The 24,216-nt window shown below is 37.6% G+C and overlaps 1 protein-coding gene across 1 annotated transcript in view; it reads left to right on the forward strand.

The window, feature by feature from the left end:
- The window catches only part of Ccdc34 (coiled-coil domain containing 34), a 35,546-nt gene extending 15,765 nt beyond the window's left edge, over positions 1 to 19,781 (forward strand). The window contains exons 3-6 of the mRNA XM_028882382.2: positions 2,973 to 3,080; positions 12,200 to 12,358; positions 12,906 to 13,047; positions 19,293 to 19,781. Of these exons, the coding sequence (XP_028738215.1) occupies positions 2,973 to 3,080; positions 12,200 to 12,358; positions 12,906 to 13,047; positions 19,293 to 19,507 (624 nt within the window). The 3' untranslated portion in view covers positions 19,508 to 19,781. The remainder of the gene's footprint in view (positions 1 to 2,972; positions 3,081 to 12,199; positions 12,359 to 12,905; positions 13,048 to 19,292) is intronic.
- The last annotated feature ends 4,435 nt before the right edge of the window (positions 19,782 to 24,216 follow it).

Raw genomic sequence — 24,216 nt, forward strand, 5'->3', positions numbered from 1 at the left:
AGTTTTTTCCCCCACCCCACCACATTAACTTTTGTCATTTAATTAATTAGCTTTGGATAAAGCAATCAGATGGATATAGAGTGGTCAAAGCTATTTTGTATTGTTTTTAACTGTTACCTTCAGTGGCTAAAACTTCTTTGTAGGTAGTCGCAATATATTGAAATACAAATGCATGTTGATTTTATTTTTACCATAAAGTGTGTAGTCTATGGGAAAATAACTGTATCCTATTGAAATAGTGGTATCCCAGAAGACTATGTCGGGCTTTTGAGAGAACACTCCTGTCCTGGATGAGGCCTACATCAGTGATACACAAGTCAAGGCCTACCTTGGGAGAGATTCTTGTGTCTAGGATATAATGTGTATTTTGGATGGGCAAAATATTAAAACATCCTCTGGAATTAGACTACTATGTAGGTTAGTGGTAGCATTTTCTAGGTATTACAGGGTCGTCTTTAGCCCTTACACTAATGAAAATTGACACTATAAAACAGGATATAAGGTCTGAGTAAACCCGTCTACAATTGTTCATTACTTAAAGAACCTTTAGAAGGATATAAGTCTGATCATTCATACCTAGTTGTACATCTAAACTGTAAAACTGCTTTTAACTCTGAGGACATGGCTTCTTTAAAGGGCAGGATGGTGGGGTAGAGATGTTAGAAAAGTAGAGTGGTATTAGTTTCTTCTTTTTGAGAAAACCAGCATAAATTGAATACTCTGAGGCAGAACTTCATGGCAAAGGGGTGATTTAGAGTTCTCAATGACAAAAACTGGTGACAGTGATTAATGGCTTGAAAACCATTCTGAAGAAAACTGACTAGGAAATTATTGTAGTACATGTTATGTCAGAAAACAAAGGAGAAAAATATACCTATATATACACCCATGTGTGCACTCATACGATTACTTATATATATATATATATAAATAAGTCTCTACATATAGATCTGATAGTTATGTAAACAAAATTTCCCAAAACAGGCCTGATTTTATTTTTAAGAGTGGTTTATTGGTTGAGGAGATAGCACTGGCCATAAGGTGCACTGTGCAAACATCCGGGCCTAAGTATGATTTCCCAGACCTTGAAATAGCCACTCTTGCTGGGCAGTGGGGGCACACACCTTTAATCCCAGCACTCGGGAGGCAGAGGCTGGCAGATTTCTGGAAGTTCGAGGTCAGCCTGGTCTACAAAGCAAGTGTCAGGACAGCCAGAGCTGTTACACAGAGATACCCTATCTCAAAAAAATTGAGAAAAAAAAAAAAAGCCACTTGTGGGGGCTGGAGAGATGGTTCAATAGTTCCAGAGGACTAGGGTTCAATTCCTAGCACCACATGGCAGCTTACAACTGTCTGTAACTCTAAATCTAGAGGCTCTGACATTCTTAACACAAATACATAGGTAGGTAAAACACCAATCAGTGCTCATAAAAATAAATAAATAATTAATTAAAAAAAAAAGTCTGTGTCTCAAACAAACAAAGCCACTCATGGTAGAGTGTGCTTATAAATCCAGTGCTAGGGAAGCAGAGATAGGACCTAAAAAAGCAAGGTGGGGCCAGTGAGTTGGCTCAGTAGGTAAAGGTTCTTGCCTGCAAGCCTGATGGCCTAAGTTTGATCCCCAGATCCCACAGTGGAAGGGATAAACCATCTCCTGAAAGTTTTCCTCTGACCTACACATGTGTACAGTGGCATGCATGTGCCCACACTTCATACACATACATTATGTGAGCACTTGCGCACTCGTGTGCTTTTGCATGCATGGGCACATGTACATACACACATACACAACCACCACCATGCGGTTCTTGTTAGCTGTATAGCAAGCATCTGTAAAAATGTATTAGAGTAATCAAGGAATAAGAGCTAGTTAATGAAAAAGTCTTAATACCAAGACAGAAAATTGCTTTTAGAGGGACAGTGTTAAAATGTTGAGAGTTTTTGAGTGAAGGAGGCAGCTGTCTTCTATCCAGTGGAATTTAGACAAGCACTCACGAAAGCAGATAGCCTGTGATTTTGTTCTAAAGTGCAAAAACTTTGTTCCTGCCTACATATTATTTCATTTAAGGTACTGGAATTAGTCTGAGAGAAAATTGCCCTTATTGGCCTGTATGCTCAGACAGGTAGGTCTTAGGGAAAGGGAGCCTGGATAAGAGAGTAGATCAATGGAGGATGTGTAAATGTATCTGATTACTACTAACTAAGGAGAGAGGACAATGAACAGTGATTGAGTGTAGAATCCTAGAGAAGTCTAGTCTGAGAAGTTTCTCAACCAATGCCTGGATTTAACTGATGAGTAGCAAGCAAGTCATGTGGCATTCAGCTTGTATTTTCCTGGCCGTACCTTCTTTATTTTCTCTCCTGAGGAAGTGCCCTGACACGTTGACTCTAGCGACAGCAAGGCAGTTGAGTAATCTGGGATCTGAACATGGTTTTGTTTTATATCCCAGCAGCTGTAAAATCAATGAAGAAAACTCTAGATTCTTTTTTTTTTTCCTCTAAGGAAAGTAAATAGCTTCTTTACATTTCTTTAATATAGCTATAAATTAAAATTTTAAGGATTGTTTCATTCTCATCCTTTATTTTCATCAAGAATCTAAAATGTTTCTTTAAAAAAAACTATAAAAGAATAAATAACTGTAAAAAGAAATTTATAATTCTCTTGAGCTACTGCCAGTAGCTCACAGTGATGACAAAATTTATGTATAGGAAAGTTGATATCAATTGCTGAAGTTTAGTCTATGAAACTAGAGTTTTGTTATCAACCAATTATTTGTATTCCTGCAGAATGACTTACATGTTGTACCAGTGCTTTCTTTTATCTGAGAGTTACTTAAATATGATATTGTCACTTGTGGTATATGTCATATAAGAGAAGTTACATTCATATTTAATTTAGTCAGCCTTTTTTCAGTTATGTGATTTGGGTATTTCTATTAAGTGTTGCTCTTTGTTTAAATAAAACCCCACAGGAATTAAATCAGCAAATAGAAAAAACAAAAGAAATGAAAGAGCGTGAAAAAAGAAAGATAATTGCTGAAGAAAAGCACAAGGAATGGGTTCAGAAGAAAAATGAACAGGTAAGAAGAAAAACAAAAGCAAGTATATACTTCACATCTTTACAGAGTCTTTCTTTCTCCCCCATTATCTAAGACTATTTATCTGTTGCTTTTTGTTTTTGTTTTGTTGGTTTTTTTCTACTTTCATAGACACTTACCAAGTGTCTGTCTTCTGCCCTTTGCCTTCTCCTCTTCCTGTGGCTTCCACTAGTGTCTGCCTGCCATTACTAAGTCTGACTTTAGTGGAATTAATAAAATATCAGTGTCTTGGAGCAACCAATGACAAGGTGCCTTTGGCCCTTCACGTTTGTACCACCAGCTCCTGAATAATAACACGGAGACTTCTTATTCAGTATGAAATCTTGGCCTTTGCTTAGGTTTGTTCCCAACTAGCTTAAAATTTAAATTAACCCATTTATATTAATCTACATTCTGCCACATGGCTCATTACCTCTCCCTAGTACCATACATCTGACTTCCTCTGCATCTTGCCAGCATATCTTCTGCACCTCCAATTCTTTCCCAGAGTTCCCATTTCTCCCCAGAAGTCCCACCTATCTTCTCCTGCCTAGCTATTGGCTATACATCTCTTTATTAAAGCAAGCAGAAAGTGCCTTCAGCAGGTGAAGTTAAACAAACATCTTCACACAGTGTACAAAAAGATTATACCAGCAAAGAACGTTTCTTCTAGCTTCTTTATATTTCTTACTATTTTTCTCCTCCACCACTGAGGCATAATCAGAATTCTTGTTGCTAAACATCTCCTTTTTATGATTGCTTCTGAGTAGTCTCATTGCCTCTTGAACACCATTGTTTCCTCCCCTGCTCATAATCTCATTTTGTCTAGTTCTGCAGCATCTTTTTTTTTTTTTTTTTTTTTTTTTTTTTTTTTGTGGTGCAGGTCAGCACCATAAATGAGTTACCCAGAAATGACACTGAGTGAATAGCGTCATCTTCTGTCCCTGCCGGATTATTCTTGCTGAAGTCTGAATGCTGTTCCCTAGTTTTCATGTCTCCTCTCTGTCTTCTGAATGAGATTTTTAGGCCTCCAGCCTGGCCAGCTAATGCACTGCACTGTGTTCTCTGATCCAAACTTCCTCTTAAGCATTTCTCCCACATGTGCTTCCCTTAATCTATGATGTACCATTGCTGGGCTTCTCTTGGAGAGTACATGAGATAGCCACAGCCCATCTTCTAGTATAGTTTCACTGAAAAGTTTTGAGAGAAAAAAATGACTTATATGAAAGCAAACACAGATAGGAAATAGAGTATTATTTTTCACAATGGTGAGGATTTAACCGATGGACTCACATATGCTAGGAAAGTCTTCTTACTTTCCATTATAAATTTTGTAATTTTAAGATACAAGTAGCTTTTTTTTTTAAGAAATTTAGTCTAGAGCTTTGGCTGTGATTTCTAGCCTCCAGGAATATATACCCCTGACAAATTTTTGGGAATGCATCATTTCTTACTGTTTTTCATTTCCTGGTTTTTTGTTGTTTTTTTAAGTGCGCATGTGCACCTACATACACACACACATGCACACACACACACACACACACACACACACACACACAGAGAGAGAGCTAAAAGGAGGTCATCAGAACCCTTAAACCTGGAGTGACATGCCTTATATAGGTGCTGGAAACTGAACTCTGGCCTTCAGAAATAGTAACAAAAGCTCTTAACTGCTGAGACATCTCTAGGCCCCTTGGTTTTATTGTTGTGTTTGTTTTTAAATGCTTACAACAGACTTTATTGAGTTCGCTTTGTTTTTTCCATTTATTTACTTTTTGACAATTTCATACATGATAACCCATTCTGACCACACTCATCTCTCTCCCCTCTTTTATCCTTTCCCACCCTCACCAGCTCTCCCTCCACTGAATTCCCATCCCTCTTTCATGTCTTTTTATTTTGTTTTTGCTTTGTGACCCGCTGGGTTTGACAAGGGTCACTCATGGGGTTGAGTAGGACACCATCCTTTGAAGCATGCATAGCTAGCCAGTTGCTATCATTGAAATAATGATTCCATCTCTTCTTGCATCTTTTGATTGCTCTTAGTTCCCCTGAGCAGGGTGGGACAGGCCTTATGAACCATGCTCTCATCTATTATTGGTTTAGTCTTGTATGGACTGTATGCAGGCAAGCACCACTGCTGTGAGTTCATGCACTTCACAGACATGCCGTGCTCATAAGACAGCATTTCATAGCCCTCCTAACTAGGGTTTTCACCCCTTCTTGCTCAGTGTTCCCTGTGCATATACATGAATGTCTCATTTAATACTGAGCACTCACAGTCATGTGTTCTCAGCACTGACTAGTGACTAGTACCTTAATTGCTGTTAGCTACAAAGAGAAATTTTTTTGATGAAGGCTGAAGACAGCACTAGCACATCACTATGAACATAAATATTTAAGAGGCAGTTTGACAACATGTCCAGTTAATAAGACAGAAGTCATAGGTTCATCCCCAGTGCCTATGAACTTCCCAACCATGGGCCTTTGACAAGGTCCACAGCTCTCTCTTATGGAGCTGGCCTCAGATACAGTACAAAATAAATTGGTTACCCATATAACAGTTGTGTCACTACCAAACTAGTAAGCACCTCTTACCTGACAAGTTAGTAATATAGTATGTCAAGTCTAACACTCAGGAGACCATTACTGACTTGTCTACCCCAGTTGCTCGCATAGCAGCTATGCACTATGAAGCTTAGACAGCAGAGAGGACACTTCTACCTCGGCTCCAATGTGGTTTCTTGGTATTCTGCAACCAAAGTGTATGGTGTCTTCAGCAATAGGGTCTTAATATCCTACTGTGGTGGGCATAATCTATATAGTCCGAAGGCCTCTGGGACCTTTACAAAAGGCATCTCATGCCTGGTATTAGGGTTTTCTTTGAATAACCCAAGGCTTCTAGGATCAGCACATTCTGCCTATGCATAGCACATCATCAAGGTAGACTCTCCCTTGATATGTTAGAAATTCATTCTTATGAATCTGTTCAATTCACATCATTGTTAGTGACTTTGCTATATATTCTCCCTGTGTATGTATGGATTTGCCAGAATAGCCTTTTTATGTTATATACATATTTATTTTTAAGATCCTTTAAAACATGAATTATTTTATCTATTATTAGATTTAGCATAATAAATTTTGAATAAATATTTTCTCTTCTTTTGTATGTGTATATATTGTGTTATATGTGTATAAATCCCTGGGCCTCATGCATGCTAAGCAAATGCTCTACTATCCAGTTACATTCCCAGCTCTCCTTTTATTTTTTGTTGTTATTTTTTTTAAAAAAAAAATAGGCCTAATAATTGAACCCAGGGCTTTGTGTTAAGCTAACACTGAACCACTGAGCTGTATACTCTTAGCCCCTATTTCAATTTTAATACATACTTGTGTTGGATCATATATCAGAAAGTTTTAAAGTACGGAACTGGGGTGTATTTCAGTAATAGAACACTTGCCTGAGTATGCAGACCCTGAGTTAGCTCTTCAACAACAAGCAACTGAGATAGAGAAAGAGGTGGGGGAGAGAGAGGAGAGAGAATAAATCAACAAAACGTTATTGTAAATTTGTCTTGTAATTTTATGTTAGGAATGGTGCTGCTTCATTGTTAAAAACTACTTTTATGAATTGAAGCAAGTATTTAAATTGTAGGACAAAGATTTAGAATGTTTAATTACAATTCTGTCTTTATTATTAAATTTAATGTCCAGTTATAGTACTAAAAGGACCAGTAGTTGCAGGTGGATATGATTATAAAAAGGAATTAGTTAGGTGTGTATATCTGCACATTTCTTCCTTCAGAAGTCAATTGTAGATTTTGTTTGCTTGCTTCTTCCATAATATAACAAAATAGTGTTCTCTGTGAATAAATGCCAAGATCAAAATAAGTATGTGACTATAACAAAACTTTGGGTGATACGTTTTAGAAGTTTATAACCATCAATCAAAATAATTCTACCTGTGCAGAATGCTATGTTTTCTCATCTAAAAGCCTCTCTTATCTTCAACTCCATTAAACTAATATTGCCATGCCAATCATGCATAGTTATTATTTGTCTAAGAACAGAAGATAATACTGACAGATCAATGATATATTTGCTGTTTTAATTCATGGTGGAAGATCTAATCCAATTATTGGGGGAAAATAATTCTTTTTATTTTTTTTCTTTTGTTTTGTTTTGTTTTGGTGGAGAGCAGGGGGAAGAAGTAGCTTGCCCTGATAAAATTGCTGTTCCAGAAGGTTGAGAACTGTTTAAAAATAAACCCTGAAAAATTAAATTTAACTATTTTTCTTTAGCAAACTTGTGCCTGTTAAGGAATAATTGATTGCTGTTTTCTTTTTCTCTTCTCCTCCTCCTCTTCCTTCACCTTCTCCCTTTTCACCGTCTTCTCCTCCTTTTTTTCTTCTTCTTTTTTTCTTTTAAACTACTGAGTTTCTTTTTCCAGCCTTCCCTACAGTTACCTCTGTTTGGAAAGACACTCTCCTCTCCTGCTTCTTTTCCAGTCTGGCATCTAGGATTTGCTCCTCTGTTTACATTTCGTGGTGTGTGGTCCTCTGCTGCCTCGGCTTCGGGCTCTTTCAGCCCTAGCCGCGGCCACCTCTGTCGTCTCCACTGTGCTCTATCAGAAAATCAGACCAAAAGAATTTATGTATCCATTAGCAAAGCTGGTTCCTTATAACTGTAAATTGTTCAGTCCTTTTTAAACACAGGGCGTATCTCATCCAGAACTTAGATATTTGTGTTGTCATGCTAGTTCTTTTTCTAGACTTGATTTTTAGTGTTAATACGTATTTTGTGAGAAAGGCCTTTATTTTCAGTAATTTAAAGTTACTTAAAAATAGAATGAGCTTTAACTCTCAAACACAAGTGGTATTTTGTGTGAATTCCAGCTGCAGCTCAGTGAGGTCTGTGACTGATGGTGCTGCTATCAGTGTGTCCTTCAAGATGTCAGCTGATGTTTGCTCACCCTTTCTTCTGTGAGGGGCAGGCACTGTTAGAGGAAGCAGAGTTCACAGCCAGAAAGTCATAGGCAGTCTCATTGTTTTCTTCTGTAAGCCGCAGTGTGTGCCTGCTTATGTAGGAATTGGTGTGCCAGAAAACTCTGAAGCCACTTAGTGGCCTTTGCTCTCTGGATAGAAAAGCACCTGCTCTGTTCCTCTGCTGTGCACAGGCATTCTGTTCTCTCTTTAGGTCCTGGGGACAGCCTGTCGAATTTTAAAAATGGATGTATGCTTAGATCCCTTCCCTCCAAACTTGTGATTAGCTTGTTAATTCTGAGTTCTGGATTCATTGTGTCATTTTTCTGCGTGCCTATAAAGTACTTGATCATGTCTAGTTCTCACTACTGACACTCCCCTACAGTCTAGCTGGTGTCCTGTATCACTGGGCTACAATTGGCATATACTATATCAGTTGTAAGTTTGTGAAGCTTGATAACCTTCTATACCAGTGCAAGCAACCGAGCAGCACTACAACCAGGTGATAAGAGCATTGCTGTCATTCCAGAAAGTTCTCTATGTCCACTTACACTCAGCACTCTGCTCCTTACCCAAAGCTGGCCCCAGCAACAAGACAACAAAGTAATCCTGTTCTGGAAATTAGATTTGCCTTTTCTAGAATTTCTTTAAATAAAACAATAGGGTATATACACCTTTGAGTTTATTTTCTTTTGTTTTTAATTTTATCATAGTATTTTATATATTCTTGATCCCTTTTTATTGTTCTAATATCCCATGGAATAGCACAAATTGCTTATTCATTCACTAGCTAATAGGAAATTGAGTTGTTTTCAGTTTGTACTTACACACAAATGATGTTTGTGTCCATTTGTCTTAGGCAAATGCTTCAGAGCTCAGTTTCACAGAATCTAGGCTACATGGAAACTGTGTTTTAACTTTCTGGGAATCACCAAACTTTTTCTAAAGTGCTTGTACCATTTTATGTTCCCATTATTAACACATGAAAGTTCGAATTGATCTTTTGTCAGACTTGATCTTCTCAGTCATTTTCGTTTTAGTGTGTAGTGATTTGCCATTGCTGTTTTTGTTACCCTGAGATGTACTGGTGTTTAGCATCTTTTTTTTTTCCTTTTGGTTTTTCGAGACAGGGTGTCTCTGTGTAGCTTTGCAGCCTGTCTTCAGGCTGGTCTCAAACTCACAGAGATCTGCTTGTCTCTGCCTCCCGAGTGCTGTGATTAAAGGCATGCACCACCACTGCCCAGCCTAGCGTCTTTTCTTATTGTATTAGTCTCACTGGGAGACTTATCTTCCTAGTCTAGCTAGGTGTTTTTTAAAAATGGAAGTTAATTTTCTTATGGCTTGGAAGCTTAGAAATCAAAAGGAAAGGATGTGCAGGTTTGGACTGTCCATTATGTGTCTCCTTGGTTTGCAGAAGAAAACAACTGTGTTTCTGTTCCTTGCATGGCTTTCTGTCTGTTTGCACCCAAATGTCATTTCCTTTTCCGGTAAGGACACCAGAACTGTAGGAAACAGAGTCCACCATTATGACTTCATTTCTGTTCTGTTACCTTAAATGTAATCATGTTGGGAACAGCAGCACAGAAATGGAGTGGAACAGAATTGGGCCAATGATACATTTTGACAATGTCTCTTTTGTAGTTGACTTTTTTGTTTTGTTTGGTGTATCTTTTGCCTATTTTTGGAAGGTGTTAAGAAGTTGTTATTCATGCAAAAATTTGGCTGAGTGACCTAGCTTATACTTAGCATGAACAAAGGCCTGACTTTAATCTCCAGCCTCACTCTCTCTCTAAAGATATCAAAATAGGATTACATATCTGTTTGAGATGGGGTTACTCTGTTCCCCAAGCAGTTCTCTCCCTCTTCTGAGCAGTGACTTCTATACACATTCAGCTACCATAGCTGTCCCTGAGTTAATTCACATGGATTTTGTTTTTCTAGTGCTGGTGACTTAGCACACATGCCAGGCAAGGGCTATGAGAGAGATCTCTGGCCCTGGAACTCCTTATCCAGGCATAAGTACCCTGGCAGATATATGTGCTGCAAATATTTCTTACCATTTAATTTTTCTTTAAAAATTTACACACATACACACACACACACACACAAATTTATGTATGTATATATACATATACACACACATATATATATATAGAAAAATGCTCACATATATATAGATATAGATATATATCTGTACACCACATGCATGCTCGGTTCTCAGAGACGCCAGCAGAGAATTGGATCTCCTGAGACTGGAGTTACAGACAGTTATGAGCTGGCATTGGGGTTCTGGGACTTGAACCTGAGTCTTTTGGAGGAACTGCTAGTGCTCTTGACCACTAAGCCATGTCTCTAGGTCAAAATTTTAATGGTTTATAGTTTTGTCTTGTTTTGTTTTTAAAATTTATTTATTTATTGTGTATACAGTGTTTTGCCTAAATGCCAGAAGAAGGCACCAGATCTCATTATAGGTGATGATTGTGAGCCACCAAGTGGGTGCTGGGAATTGAACTCATGACCTCTGGAAGAGCAGCCAGTGATCTTAACCTCTGAGCCATCTCTCCAGTTTATGTTTTTGTTTTAATTTTTAAAGCATACAAAATAGTGGGTCTCATGACAGTATTTTCATATGTATGAGTCAATGCATATTGTTCTAATTCATCCCCATGCCTAACTGTCCTCCCTCTGCTCCAAGTCTGTCCTCTGGCTGGTTTGCTTTCTTCATATTACCCACTTCTGTTTCAGGTCACATATATTCATTGTTCTCTCTTCTTCCTCCCATAAGATTATTCCTCCCGCCTCATGATCCTCTTTTTAGTTTCATCACACACACACACACACACCCCTACCTATATGATTTTACATCTAGGTTCCACTTATAAGAGTTGTCATGTGATAAATGCCTTTCTGAATCTAGCTTGTGATTTCTTATTCCATCTTCCTGAAAATGTTATATTTCATTTTTCTTTATGATGGAATAAAAATTTCACTGTGTATTAGCCACATTTTCTTTACCTATTCATCTTTTGATGAACATCTAAGCTAGTCCAATTTTCCAGCTATTGTGAATAGTGAAGCAGTAAACATGAATGTACAAGTACTTTAAGGCATTTTAACTTAGTCTTCTAGGTATATACCCACCAGTTAGAGATCTGGGTCATATTAGTTGTGTTTTTAGTTTTTTGAGAGGCCTCCAAGCTGATTTCCATAGTGGCTGTACTAATTTACATTACCACCATGGAGGGGGGGCTCCTCTTTCCCCACACCCTTGCCAGCATTTGTTTTCTTGTTGACAGCCATTTTGACTAGAATAAGATAATCTCAAGGCTTTGCCTCATGGCTAAGGATGCTTAAAACTGTTTTCAAGTATTCATTGGCCACTTTTATTTGTTCTGTTAAGAACTGTCTTCTGAGTTCATCATCCCACTTACTGATTGGATTTATTCTTAGAATGTTTCACTTTTGTACTTTTTTATAGATTCCATATTGTGAATCCCCTGTCTGGTGTGCAGTTGGCAAAGTTGGCTTTTCCTCATCTGCAAGCTGTCTCTTCACTCTGGTGTCTGTCTGTCTGTTTTTATTTGCCATGTCTAGCAGTGCTTTCAATAAAACAATTGTAGTAGGCTTGTAGACTAGATTTGACTTTATGCCTTCATTTGCCAACATCTTCTCCCTTCCCCTCCCCTACTTTCTCTACTTCACTCTGTAGCCTAGCTTGGCCTAGAACTTACTATGTAGCCCAGACTCCATCAAATTCAAGTTAGTCCTACCCTTGCTTCCTAAATGTTGAGATCACAGGTGTGAACTGGCTATTGATTTTGAATCTATGTAGGAATTGTGTAGCCAAGCATTTATCTGTCTCTACCCTAATAAACAGTACAGTACTTTGTAACTCATTAATAGTGATGATTTATCCAAGTATTTGCACTGCCCAACTATTGAGGAAATGTATGCATATGTCATTCATACTCAGAGTGCAAGAAATGCCCATGAAACCCTACTAAGATTCAGGACGATCATTAATGTAGCCAGTCTTTCTTGAGCACCTACGGTTCACTGTCTCAAGCTCTTAGTAGCCTTCCTTCTATAAAGGTAATTACAGATACTTCAGTTAAAATCCCTTCATTTTTATTGAAGGAAAGGAAAGAAAGGGAACAAAAAATTAATAAAGAAATGGAAGAGAAAGCAGCAAAGAAACTGGAGAAACAACATTTGCAAGAAAAAGCGAAAGCAAAATATCAAGAATGGTTGAAGAAAAAAAATGCTGAAGAGTGTGAGAAAAAGAAGAAAGAGAAGGTATTGTTAATTGAAGTGACCAGTCAGAATACATACTTTAGTGTTTATATGTATATTTTAGAAACAAAAATATAATTAGTCAGTTAACACTGTTTTAGTATAAAATACACAAACTATCCTTACTTCTGTTATTTCATGTTTAAGCTTCAAAAATAAATATGTATTTGTGGTAGTCCTTGAAAATTATTAATAATCCTGTGGATATTTATCAGTCAAGTTCAAAATCTTTATTACTACTTATAACCATTTTTGATAGTTTTTAGTAGACGTTTAGTAGACTGCGTTTAAGTTGTTCTTCTAAGACAGACTTGCATTTTCTTGTTTTATGGATTTCATATCTTATTGTTGTTCATCGGTAGACACTTTAATGCCAAATCTTTGATCATGTTTACTTTTATTCTTTGATTATAGAAACATAGTTGAGTTTTATGGCCAGTGTGTCATTGGGGCAGAAGGCAACTGGGGGAAGACAAACAAGCAGGAAGACTTGGCTAGAGTATTTAGTTACAGAATACCTCAGGGAATTCTCTGGTCTTGTCATTTGAAGGAAAAAGAAAAGCAACGGCAAGCAGAATTACAAGAGAAAAAGGAAATAGCAGAAAAAAAATTTAAGGAATGGTTGGAAAATGCAAAAAATAAACCTCGTCCAGCTGCAAAGAGCTATGGTTATGCCAGTGGAAAGCTTACAGGTTAGTTTTTATGTCGTGTGGCTTACATAAGTATGGCTTGCAGAAGGAAATGCTATGTAAATATTGTTTCTCTTTGATAGAAATAGAAATGTATAAAAGTAATTTTTCTTTGAAATTGTTTTCTAGGATATTATAACTATGTTGCTAAAGAAGTGCTGTAAATTTTTGCATTTCATATATAAATATATCTCTTAAAGGCAACAGTTGCAAAACTGTACACTTACATTTTATTTTATTTTATTTGTTTGTTTGTTTATGTTTCTTTGAAATAGTCTTTGTTGCCCAGGCTGGCTTCAAACTCAGGACCTTCCTACCTTAACTTCCTGAGTCCTGGGCTCACAGTTATTAACACATAGGAGTCAACAATACCTTGTTCCCATGGGTCTTCCCGCCTTACTCCTATTTCCCTCTTTCGTCTTTTATGTTATAAGTGTTCCATTGTTTTATCTTTCTCCCACCCCTTTAGATCTAGTCCTTCCCCTCTCATGATCACCTTGCAGGATATGTACACAGCATGCACATCTACTCAGTTTTAAGTCTAGGCTTCACATGTAAGTACACATGAAGCTTATGCCTTTCTAGTCTAGCTTGTTTCACTCAACATGATTTTCAGTTTTATCCATTTTCCTCAAAATGTCATGACTTTATTTTTCTTTCTGCTAGAATAAAATTCCATTGTGTATTTGAACCACATTTTCTTTATCCATTCTTCTTTTGATGGACATATAGGCTGATTCCATTTCCTAGCTATTGTGATTCTGATTCATGCAACAATAAACATGGATGTACAAGTATCTCTATGGTATGTTGACTTTAAATCCTTTGGGTGTATACTCCAGAGCTGAGTCATATGGCAGTTTTATTTATTTATTTATTTATTTATTTATTGAGAAACCTCCAAACTGCTTTCTTAAGTGGCTGTATCACTTTACATTGCCACCATCAGAGGGCTCCTCTTTCCCTACTCCCTTGTCAGCATTTATTTTCTTGATGACAACCATTCTGACTAGAGTAAGATAGATCTCAGAGTGATTTTAATTGCTTCAAAACTAAGGATGTTGAGAACTTAAAAAAAATATATTTTGAGACAAAGTCTCATTGTGAGCCTAGAACTCACAAAGATGACCCACCTCTGCCTCCTAAGTGCAGTAATTAAGATGTACACCACCAAGCCTGGCAGCTTTGTCAAATCCCTATGACTATACTTATTTTGAGAATTCTCTATTCAGTTCATCAGCCCATTTATTGACTGAATGTTTTGTTCTTTGAGTGTTTCATTTTGTAATTATTTTTAGATTAATATTGTGAATCTTCCATGTAAAACTGTGTTATTGGCAAAGCCTTTCCTGTACCCAGAAGTTTTTCTGATCCTACCTGGCCCCACAGTCAGCAAAAATCTCTCCCACTTCATCCCACAGCCACTTGGTCCCAAGTAAACACACAGAGGCTTATATTACTTACAAACTGTATGGCCTGTGGGTCAGGCTTCTTGCTAGCTAGCTCTTATAACTTAACTCAACCCATTTTTATTAATCTATATGTTGCCATGTGGCCATGGCATTTTACCGATCTACTGGCATCTTGTTGCTCCTTAGGCAGTGGTTTGGCATCTCTCCTCACTTTCCTTTCTCCTCTCACTATCTCTCTTGGATTTTCCTGTCTGACTCCATCTTGCCCTGCCATCAGCCAATGCAGCTTCATTTATTAGCCAGTGGGAGCAGCACATATTCACAGCATACAGAAAGACATCCCACAGCACTTCCCCTTTTCTGTCTAACCAAAAAAGGAAGGTTTTAACTTTAACATAGTAAAATTACATATAATAGAACAGTTGTCAAGCAAGAATTACAGTTACAATATCTATTCTTGTCAGGGACAAGGACAGAATCTCTAATTAGTGGAAAAATACAGATTCCCATAAGACAGGGAACTAGATCATCTTACAGTCAGGTTGCCTAGCAACAGGACATTGAGTCAGAGCCCTTGGCCCTTTCACCCTGTAAACATCCTACATAAACATCCTGTTAGCTTGACCCACCTTATGCAGATAACAGCTTCTTGCTCCCCCGACCCTGCAGGAACTATATAAACCCACCTGGAGAAAAATAAAGTTACACCTTGACTTGGTGTATTTCCTTTGTGTTTCCTGTCTCTATCATTCCACCCTTAGGGTGGTCGAGAACCCATTGAAGCCCTGCTGGCCGGGGCATATTCTATTTGTATTTGGCAAATATAAAGAAAATATTCTATCATCTATCCTATGTTTTTGAGTCTAAAGTTTGATATCTAATTTATCTTTTATCATAACCAGTGAAAATTATAACTATCTAGTCTTCAACTACACCAAAGACCCCAGAAGGATATAGTATTACCTGAGTAAACAAGAAGTGCATTGCAAGCAACTTCCATAATTCTAGAAAGGACAGAGACAGCTGGCTGCCTGGACAGTCACCCAAAGTTCCTCTGCAACTTTGGGGCATCCATATTCCACCTATAGGCCTGGAGTCTCTCAGTCACTTTTCCCTGTGTCCTTAGAATGTCTGTCAATCTGCTCTGCAAAGCAGAAACCTGAAGGACCATTTTGCCTTGTTTTGGCAAAATTCAGTGGTCATTTTCCTATGGGTCCTATATACAATATACTATCAAGCAGTCCAGGCAAGAGCAGTTTCTTGCCCAAATGACTATTTTTGCCCTAAAGGAAACAAACTCCATATGGAGTTTCTTTGATGCCCATCATCCTCTTTGAAGCAATTGGTGCTGCCAGGAACAGACGTGTCTCATTGTCCAGAAAAGTCTAACTTTTTAAAACATTTTAAATGCCATATTCTGTAGGTCTTTGAAGTGTTTGGAGATTATCCACCCTAATTGAAATATATCTATGTAAACCTAGAAAACTAACATGACTATAAGTTTGATTATCATAAATGACTAATTATTCTGTATTTCTACTTATATATTACAATTTTAAATGAGTTGCATACATGTAACACCTTAAACGAGAATAGAAATACATGCATATAGTATAACAAAATTAAATTTGTATCAATAAACCAAAATTCATAGCATTGTAAAACATTTCAAATAAGTTTTTGCTCTTTAAAAGTAGATTCAACAATCTACTCTTTCATCTTTCTATACTTTACATCTTTCTATATCCCCTTTTCTTCTTTAGAAAGAGATTGCTTTTATAATCAGCCATCTTTAAATAAAAATAAATATTTACAAACAATATTTTGGGAATTTGGGGTGTAGCTTCTCATACTACTTCCTGCTGGGTGGGAGTGCTAGCGATTTTATGGGGATCCTGAGAAAATTAAGAATTTATAGTTAAATCTTGGCTATAGTAGTCTGTGAGACTGTATCGACCTTTCAGGGGGACTTGGTTGATCAAGCCATATTAGCCTAGAAGCAATCCACAGGTTTGCATCTTCTGTGGAAACAAAAGCAGAACCTTTTTTTCCAAAGCAACGTATCCTTAGACACAAATTTTGAAGTCAAGATACTTTTAAAATATGCATATAAACATTGGTTTAACTGAGTAGCCTTTACAATTAATGTCTCTCTGCAGTTAAAAATCCCAAAGACAGTATAATAATATGCAGTATCCAGATTCTTTGTGTAATTTTCATCTTTATATAGCTTAACTTTTATATTACTTTTATTGTCTCTTTAAAGACTTTATTTTTTAAAAACTATTTCTTTATTTAACTGAATTACTTCTTTTCCTCTCTCTTCCAAGCCTATGTACATTTTTACACACAGATTTATTCCATCTGAATCTGTTTTATTGTGAATCTGTAATCATTTTTTGACCATTGATTTAAACTGCAGTGTGGCTAGGACCTAAGAGGCAGCCCTGGCTGCTGGCTCCACCCATCTCAGCTTCTCAACATGGCAGAGGTACATTTACCTCCAGCTCTGGAGAAACCATGCTTACCACCTGACTCTGGGAAGCAGTGGGTCTATGCCTCCATCCAGCAGCATGTAGCCCAGAAACCCTTTTTTTTTTTTTTTTTTTTTTTCCTATACTAGCAAAAGCAAAATCTACCATGCAGTGCCCCGCATGACTTGGAGATACCTCTGTGTACTGCCGCAGGAATTCACCTTGTTGTAGGTCAAGCCCACATGCCAGGAACCCGCCTTACTGTAGCTCAAGCCCACACACTGCAGCGTCTCTTCTCACGGCTTGCCTGAGAGACCCAACTAGGAAGCTGTTTTTAGCTCCGTTTTAGAATCCCTTTTTAAAGCTTTCCCAGGTTTTGGGTGGAAATTCTTGCCCCACATTGAGTGCCACTCCCCCATTCTGCTTGCTTTCTTTACTCTGGTAATTGTTTCCTGTGCTGTACAGGAGCTTCTTAATTTTGGGTCATCCCATTTGTTAATTCTTGGGATTATTTTCTGTGCTGCTGCATCATTTTTGGACAGTTCTAGTCTGTGCCTGTATCTGAAGTGTTGTACCCATTTTCTTCTAGCAGTTTAGAAGTTTCAGGTTCACATTAAAATCTCTTGTCCGTTTTGGATTTATTTTTTGTTCAGGGTGAGAAAAGGGGCTCTGATTTTATTCTTTTGCTTGTATAAACCCAGTTTTCCTAGCACCCATTGTTAGAGTTTGCGTACTTAACTTTTTTTGTTTTTTTGAGACAGGGTTTCTCTGTGTAGTCCTGGATGTCCTGGAACTCACTCTGTAGACCAGGCTGGCCTCGAACTCACAAAAATCACCTGGCTCTGCCTACCAAGTGCTGAGATTAAAGGTGTGTGCTGCCACTGCCCAGCCACAAACTTACATTTTTCAAGCAATGGTTTCTAATGATAGCAAACAAAAATTCTCATGGCTGGCAGTGTAGCTCAGTGGTAGAGAATAACTTTAGCATTTGCCTGACTCTGTGCTCAAGCTCCAGGACTCCAAAATAAAGTATCTTATTTATTGGACCATCGAACCTCAATTGAGGTATGTTTGCAAGGTCATTTTGCTTTTTCTCTTTCTACCAGTCTTTATGGTAGAGCTTCCAGGGTCCAGTGCATTCTTTTTGAAGAGTAGAATGCTAGACAGCACATGACCAAACGTACCCAGTTTGCCTTTAGGCTTGGTCTGAATGTAATGGCAATGCATGTTTTTCTTTGTGCTTCATGTTAGAAACTCATACCTTGCTGACAGCTGCCTTCACTTGTTTAAGTGATTTATTATTAAATACTCCCATTCTGTTTTGTTCACACACTAGAACATACTGCAGACTTTGTTTTGACTGTCTTGGTGAAGTGTGTGTTGACATATCTTTGCAGTCAGTGTGGACTGGGAGTGTCTGAAAGACACATTCCTGCTGTCAGGACTAGACCTCTCTTTATGTCACAGGCTCATCTATTATTACTGAGCACTGGCATGGCATACTCCTTTAAATTTTTTTTTAAAAATTTTTTGTTGAGAAAAGTGATGATAAACAATTATTTTAACCGAATGACAAGATAGTAAGTTAGAATGGAGATGTTGACTAGAAGTTAATTACCAAAAGAATGGATTATTATCTCAATGCTTTTGGGTTTGTGAACTTAATTCTCACACGCTGTGCTTCTCTTGTCTCCATCCTTTATGTCCATATCATTGTTACAAATTGCACAGTACAGGGATTTCTGTCTCCACGGTGAGTGGAGGACTCAAAGCCAATTCATGGCATGTTCTTCCTGCATCCCATTATGGGTTGTCAGATGTCACCATTCTGTAAACACTTCGTGTGCATTAGCAGAATGAATGCCAATTAGTGGTCAAAATCCTGAGTTGACAGTAATGCAGAAGTTGAGTGGTTCTAAATTTGGAATTTTAAGTTATTGTGGGCACTTATATATAATAAAGTCTTTATTTTTTTTTTATAAACTTTAGTATCTGATAAGGGACACTATCACATGATTAGCCATTTCCAAGACTGATTTAAGAGCATAAATTTGTTTTGTTTTTTGCATAAGGGTTTTAAGAATTATAAAAGAAATTGCATAGTAAAACTTATATAAACATTTTTATTTAGATAGGTTTTCAGAGTATTATTCAAATTCTCTGAATTTTTAATGTTTACTACAGTGATTACTATATTGGAACAGTGTTTTTTTTTTTTTAGGCTTCAAGTTTTAAGTTAGTGTATTGACTTACCAATGATACTTTGTCCTGTTGCCATTTGAATATTTTTCTAGCAATTAAAAAATTGATTTCTTTGATCTAAGAATTTTTCTTGTTCATTCTGATTTTTTAATGATTATAGGTTTTTATAGTGGAAATTCCTACCCAGAACCAACTTTTTATAATCCAATTCCATGGAAGCCAATTCATATGCCCCCTCCAAAAGAAGCTAAGAGTGAACCAGGAAAGAAGACTAAACGACCTGTGAGGAGCCAGCCACTCACATCATCATCTCTGGCAGTTCATAAAGTCAAGAGCGACCTTTGCCTCGGCACTCTGTGCCGCATACAGAGATAGAGCATGTGAACATTTCATAGCTTTCTACCTGGAGCTTCTTAAGCTTACTCAGAATAGTTTTTCTTAACACTTCTCAATCAGTAAGTCAACATTTGATGTGATAACTGACAGGTACCAAATTTTTAATTTGTATATGGAATCCTTAGAGCTAAAGATAGCTTTTACATTTTTGTTTTTATAAACGTACAGTTGATCTAATGATTGTATTTTAGTTTTTATTAAAACTAATTATTATATCAATAAACAGTTTTTCTTGTGTTCTTTTGCACTCTTATTATTTGCTTGTGATTTGTACCTATGAACCTAAGATTTGTTCAAACAAGTACTTCTAAAGCTTACTTACTTAAATGGGTTAGAAACCCAGAGTAATAAGCTTCAGTGTCTGCAATATTTGTTAATGGTTTTTATACAGTTTTCCATGAAGGTATTTTTTAATTTTACTTCTCTTTCTTACATTTATTTCTTTTTTGTGAGCATGTGCATACCTGTGGCCATGCATGTGCCATAACATGTGTGGAGATCAGAGGATGACTTGGAGCAAGTCAGATCTCTACTTCTACTGTTTGGGTCCCAGGGGTTGAACTCAGGTCATCAGACTTGCGCAGCAAGCACCTTTACCAGCCAAGTCATCTCATTGGTCCCCTGTGGAGATATTTTTTTAAAAACCTAACTGAAAGACTGATCTACAACACAGAAATAAGGGTTGGAGTTTTTAGGAGAAAATTTAAAACACTGTTTTGTGCTGCAGCTGTGAGACTGATGCTTTCCTAATGTCGAGACACTAATAAAATTTTGTCACACTATATAAAATCCTTTTTATCTACTAAATATAATTGGATTGCTAGCTTTGAAATTAGGATCATCATTATATTATTTGTAATACTGGCCATCTTTAATGTTAAATAAAATTCAGAACTTTTTGATAAGTTTTAAAAAATCTCCATTTTTTTTAGAAGTCTATTTTTTTAGGAGATGATCAAGAGATGAAAATTTATTTAAATATAATTTCTTTTTGGAATATATTCTGTTTTTGCTAGATCAGTAGTGTCAAGTTTATGGTGGTTGAGAGTAGTAGTTGGTAAGGAAATATTGGTAACATCTTTGAAGGGTATTCATGTCATCAAGAATCTAGGGACAGATAGTTATGAATCAATTTTATTGGGTCAGAAGTTTTAGAGGCCTGATCATTCTATTTGAAAAAACTTACTTTTATAGAGAAGATAGAAGATGAATAATTTTCCAGGGTGGCAATATTCTTATAGTTATACATATGCACCTGATTCCTAGATGTTTTTAGATACATTTATAAACCTATTTCACAGGCTAGATTAGCACTTAGCTCTAACGCTTTAGTATAAATCATAATACTTTTCAAGACATTATTTAGCTATTCGTCACTGAACCAGAATCTAAATTATATTCTAATTGTAATGGGAAAAGACTCTGGAAGACTTTATGCAGGATGTTGGCAAGATCTTGTCTGTACTTTGTAATTATTCTGGCTGCTGTGAGGACGTTGGCCTGTAGTGGACAAAGCAGAGACGCAGGAAAACTCCTTTGAGAGATTTGGGCTCTATCTACCAGATATGTCCTGCCGGGGGGATTAAGGTGGCAGCAGCTGCGTGGTAAGAAGTGGGAATGGATTCGGGAGTTAGGGAGGTCTTTAAGCAATCTGTCGCAAACATTGCTAAATTCGCAGTGCCAACGTCAACAAGAAACTTGATCAGGTTACCCAGGAAGAATTTAGACAGTAAAAAGATCTGATAAAGTAGCCAGCAAAGATCCTAAAAAGGAGCATCTAATAAAGTAGAAGAAAACCCAGGCCTTCACTGCCCTATCCTCTACCCTGGTGTGTTTATGGAGACATCTTTCTGTGAGACTTTTTTGTCGTCCTTCTTGAGTAATTTTGATGGTTCCTTAGTAATTCTGATGGTTCCTTATTTTAAATTCCAGGCATTCATCTGTTTGTCTTTTATGTTATAACTTCTACTTACTTTGTGGACATATCTTCTCTAAGGGCATTAGCTAAAATTACTTTTTCATTTTTCTAATTATCTCTGTTTCCTCTGGAACCCCCTTTTTTCTTTAATCACTCTTATTTTTGTTTCTGGAGATTTTCCTCAAATGTTTGTCAGTCCCTGCTCACTTGACACACCCAGTGTAAATCTCTACCCATGTGTAATAAATAATGTAAGAGCTGGCTGGAAGGTTCTAAGCATGGCAAGGGTTGGTTGGTGCTGGATTTCAGGTTATGCTGGAGACCTGCAAACACCTGAAAGCCTTTCCTCCTAAGCATGTTCATTTGCTGGACATTTGTAGAGAAGTCTGGCTGGCCTAGGAAGCTTCTGTGGATTATAACTAATTACACAAACTCACTTTACCTAGTTTTCTTTCTAGCTAGTGTATAAGCTATGCTCTCCCAGTGCCTGGGATGGGAGTAGGGATATCTGTTTTCTGAGCTATTTGAGGTTTCTTTAGGCTTAATATTTTTTTTAATTGTGTGTGTGTGTGTGTGCGCGCGCGCGCGCGTGCGTGCGCGCGCGCGCGCACGCATGCTCACACATGCATGCACTCAACAGTGTAAGGGTAGAGGTCAGAGGACAACCTGTGGAGGTGCTTGTAGAACCACAAGTTGGTTGTCCAGGTAAGAAATCGAGTTTAATGGTAGATTCTTTTTCATGGCTCAGGTGCAATAAGTGCTAGGAAGGCCCACATTCCTAGCGCCTTGCTAGATTCTAGGTTACAAATTCTGACCTGAGACCTGCTGGAGCCTGCACACTGGCTGGGGTGAGATTTCAAGTGGTATTTACCTGAAGCTCAAGCTATGAGGACATATGTGGAGGTGGCTAGCCTTCTTGGGGAGTCAAGCAGTCAGGAAGGAGTGATTAAGCTGAAATGCAGGTCGAAAGGCCCCCATATAAACAAAGCTTAGAATGTGATTATCTGGAAGGCAGGGGGAGGGGGTAAAGGAGTGGCTTTAGAATATTGGTGGGTCCACATACAGTCTTTCAAAGACCAGTGGTATGTGACAGGTCAGCATTTGAACACCAAAGTGTCTTTCAGGCAACTTGAATCAAATGACACATTACTCCAAAATTACAGATGTTTCCAAATTCTTAGTGATTTGCGAAGAAAACTTAGAATCCCAAGGGAAAATGCTCTTTGAATTTCGATGGCAAAAACACACCATCATAGCTCCAAAAGTCTGAAGTGATATAGATGGATCTATGTGTTAAAAAAAAAATGAATTTGCTAGTTCTATAATTGGCTGTTCAAAACTTGCACTTTTCATGGACTTGCTTATTATACACACAGCCCAGGTAAATAATAGTACAGAGTAAGTATGCCAGTAAATCACACTTTGTGACCAAAAACTATTTTTTTTGTAATTCAAAAAGAAGATACACCTAATATTGTGTGCTTACTGTACTATTAATATTCTAAATTAAGTTCATATGTTAGTTTAAGAAAAGAAAACCATGAAGTTACTTTACAGAAAATATTTACTTACTGCTATTGACAGTGGCAATCTGCCTGAGAAAAGCTTTCAGAACAGGCAGTGGTGTCGTGGATTTCCTCTTAAAAATCAAGAAGAAATAACACACCAGGAGAAAGTGCTGCCTTAAGTTCAGAAGTCATCAAGGAACATCCCATCTTCTTCCCTACGAATATCCATGCTCCATGCCCACTCCAGCTCTCTTTCTCATACTCAGGGAACTGCATTTTTCCTCATCATGTAGGAACCACCTGCAGACCAGAGAGAAGGGGAAGCTAACACTATTGCCTGTTGATGGCAGTGCAGGGTGTTTGTGGATGTGAGATGTTTTGTTCGTTTTAATAGGTTTACACAAATGATCACCTAGTGCCCACCTCTCTACAACTCATAAACTCTCAGCCAAGGTTTTCCTCCCAGAGTGTAGTATAGGTTTGTTTGTTTGTTTGTTTGTTTGTTTGTTTGTTTTGCTCTTTGGGGACCCACATCCAGCTCCTTATCTCCTTATTCTTACTTAGGAATGACCAGCCTTAACTTGGCTTGTTTCTAGCTAGCTTTTCAAACTAAATTATCCTGTTTCTCTTTAACTATGTTTTGCCTCTGGGCTTTTTACTTTTCTTTATTCTATATATCTTTCTTTCCTTCTTTCCTTCTCACTCCATCCATGGCTGGCTGTGTAGCTGGGTGACTGGCCCCTGGTGTTCTCCTTCTCCTTTTCTCGCCCCCTCCCTTTTCCTAGATTTCTCATACTGTTTATTCTGTCAGCCTGCCAGCCCTGCCTATTTTTCCTACCTAGTTACTGGCCATTCAGGTCTTTATTAGTCCAATCAGGTGTTTTAGACAGGCAAAGTAACACAGCTTTACAGAGTTAAACAAATGCAACATAAAAGTATGCAACACATCTTTGCATCTTTAAACAAATATTCCACAGCATAAATGAATGATACACATTTTAAACTAATAATTCCACATCACCATAGGTTGAAACAAAAATGCCAGCACAGGTGTCTTAGTCACTGTTCGATTTGTGTGAGGAGACACCATGAACACTGCCACTCTTATAAGAGAAAACATTTAATTGGGGGCTTACTTCAGTTTCAGAGGCTTAGTCTGTTATTATCAAGGCAAGGAACATAGTGGCAGGCATGGAAGGCATGGTGCTGGAGGAGCCCCTGACAGTTCTCTATCTGGATCCACAGGCAAGAGGCAGAAGAAA

Source organism: Peromyscus leucopus, chromosome 4 (genome assembly GCF_004664715.2).
Source record: "Peromyscus leucopus breed LL Stock chromosome 4, UCI_PerLeu_2.1, whole genome shotgun sequence".
Taxonomy (NCBI): domain Eukaryota; kingdom Metazoa; phylum Chordata; class Mammalia; order Rodentia; family Cricetidae; genus Peromyscus; species Peromyscus leucopus.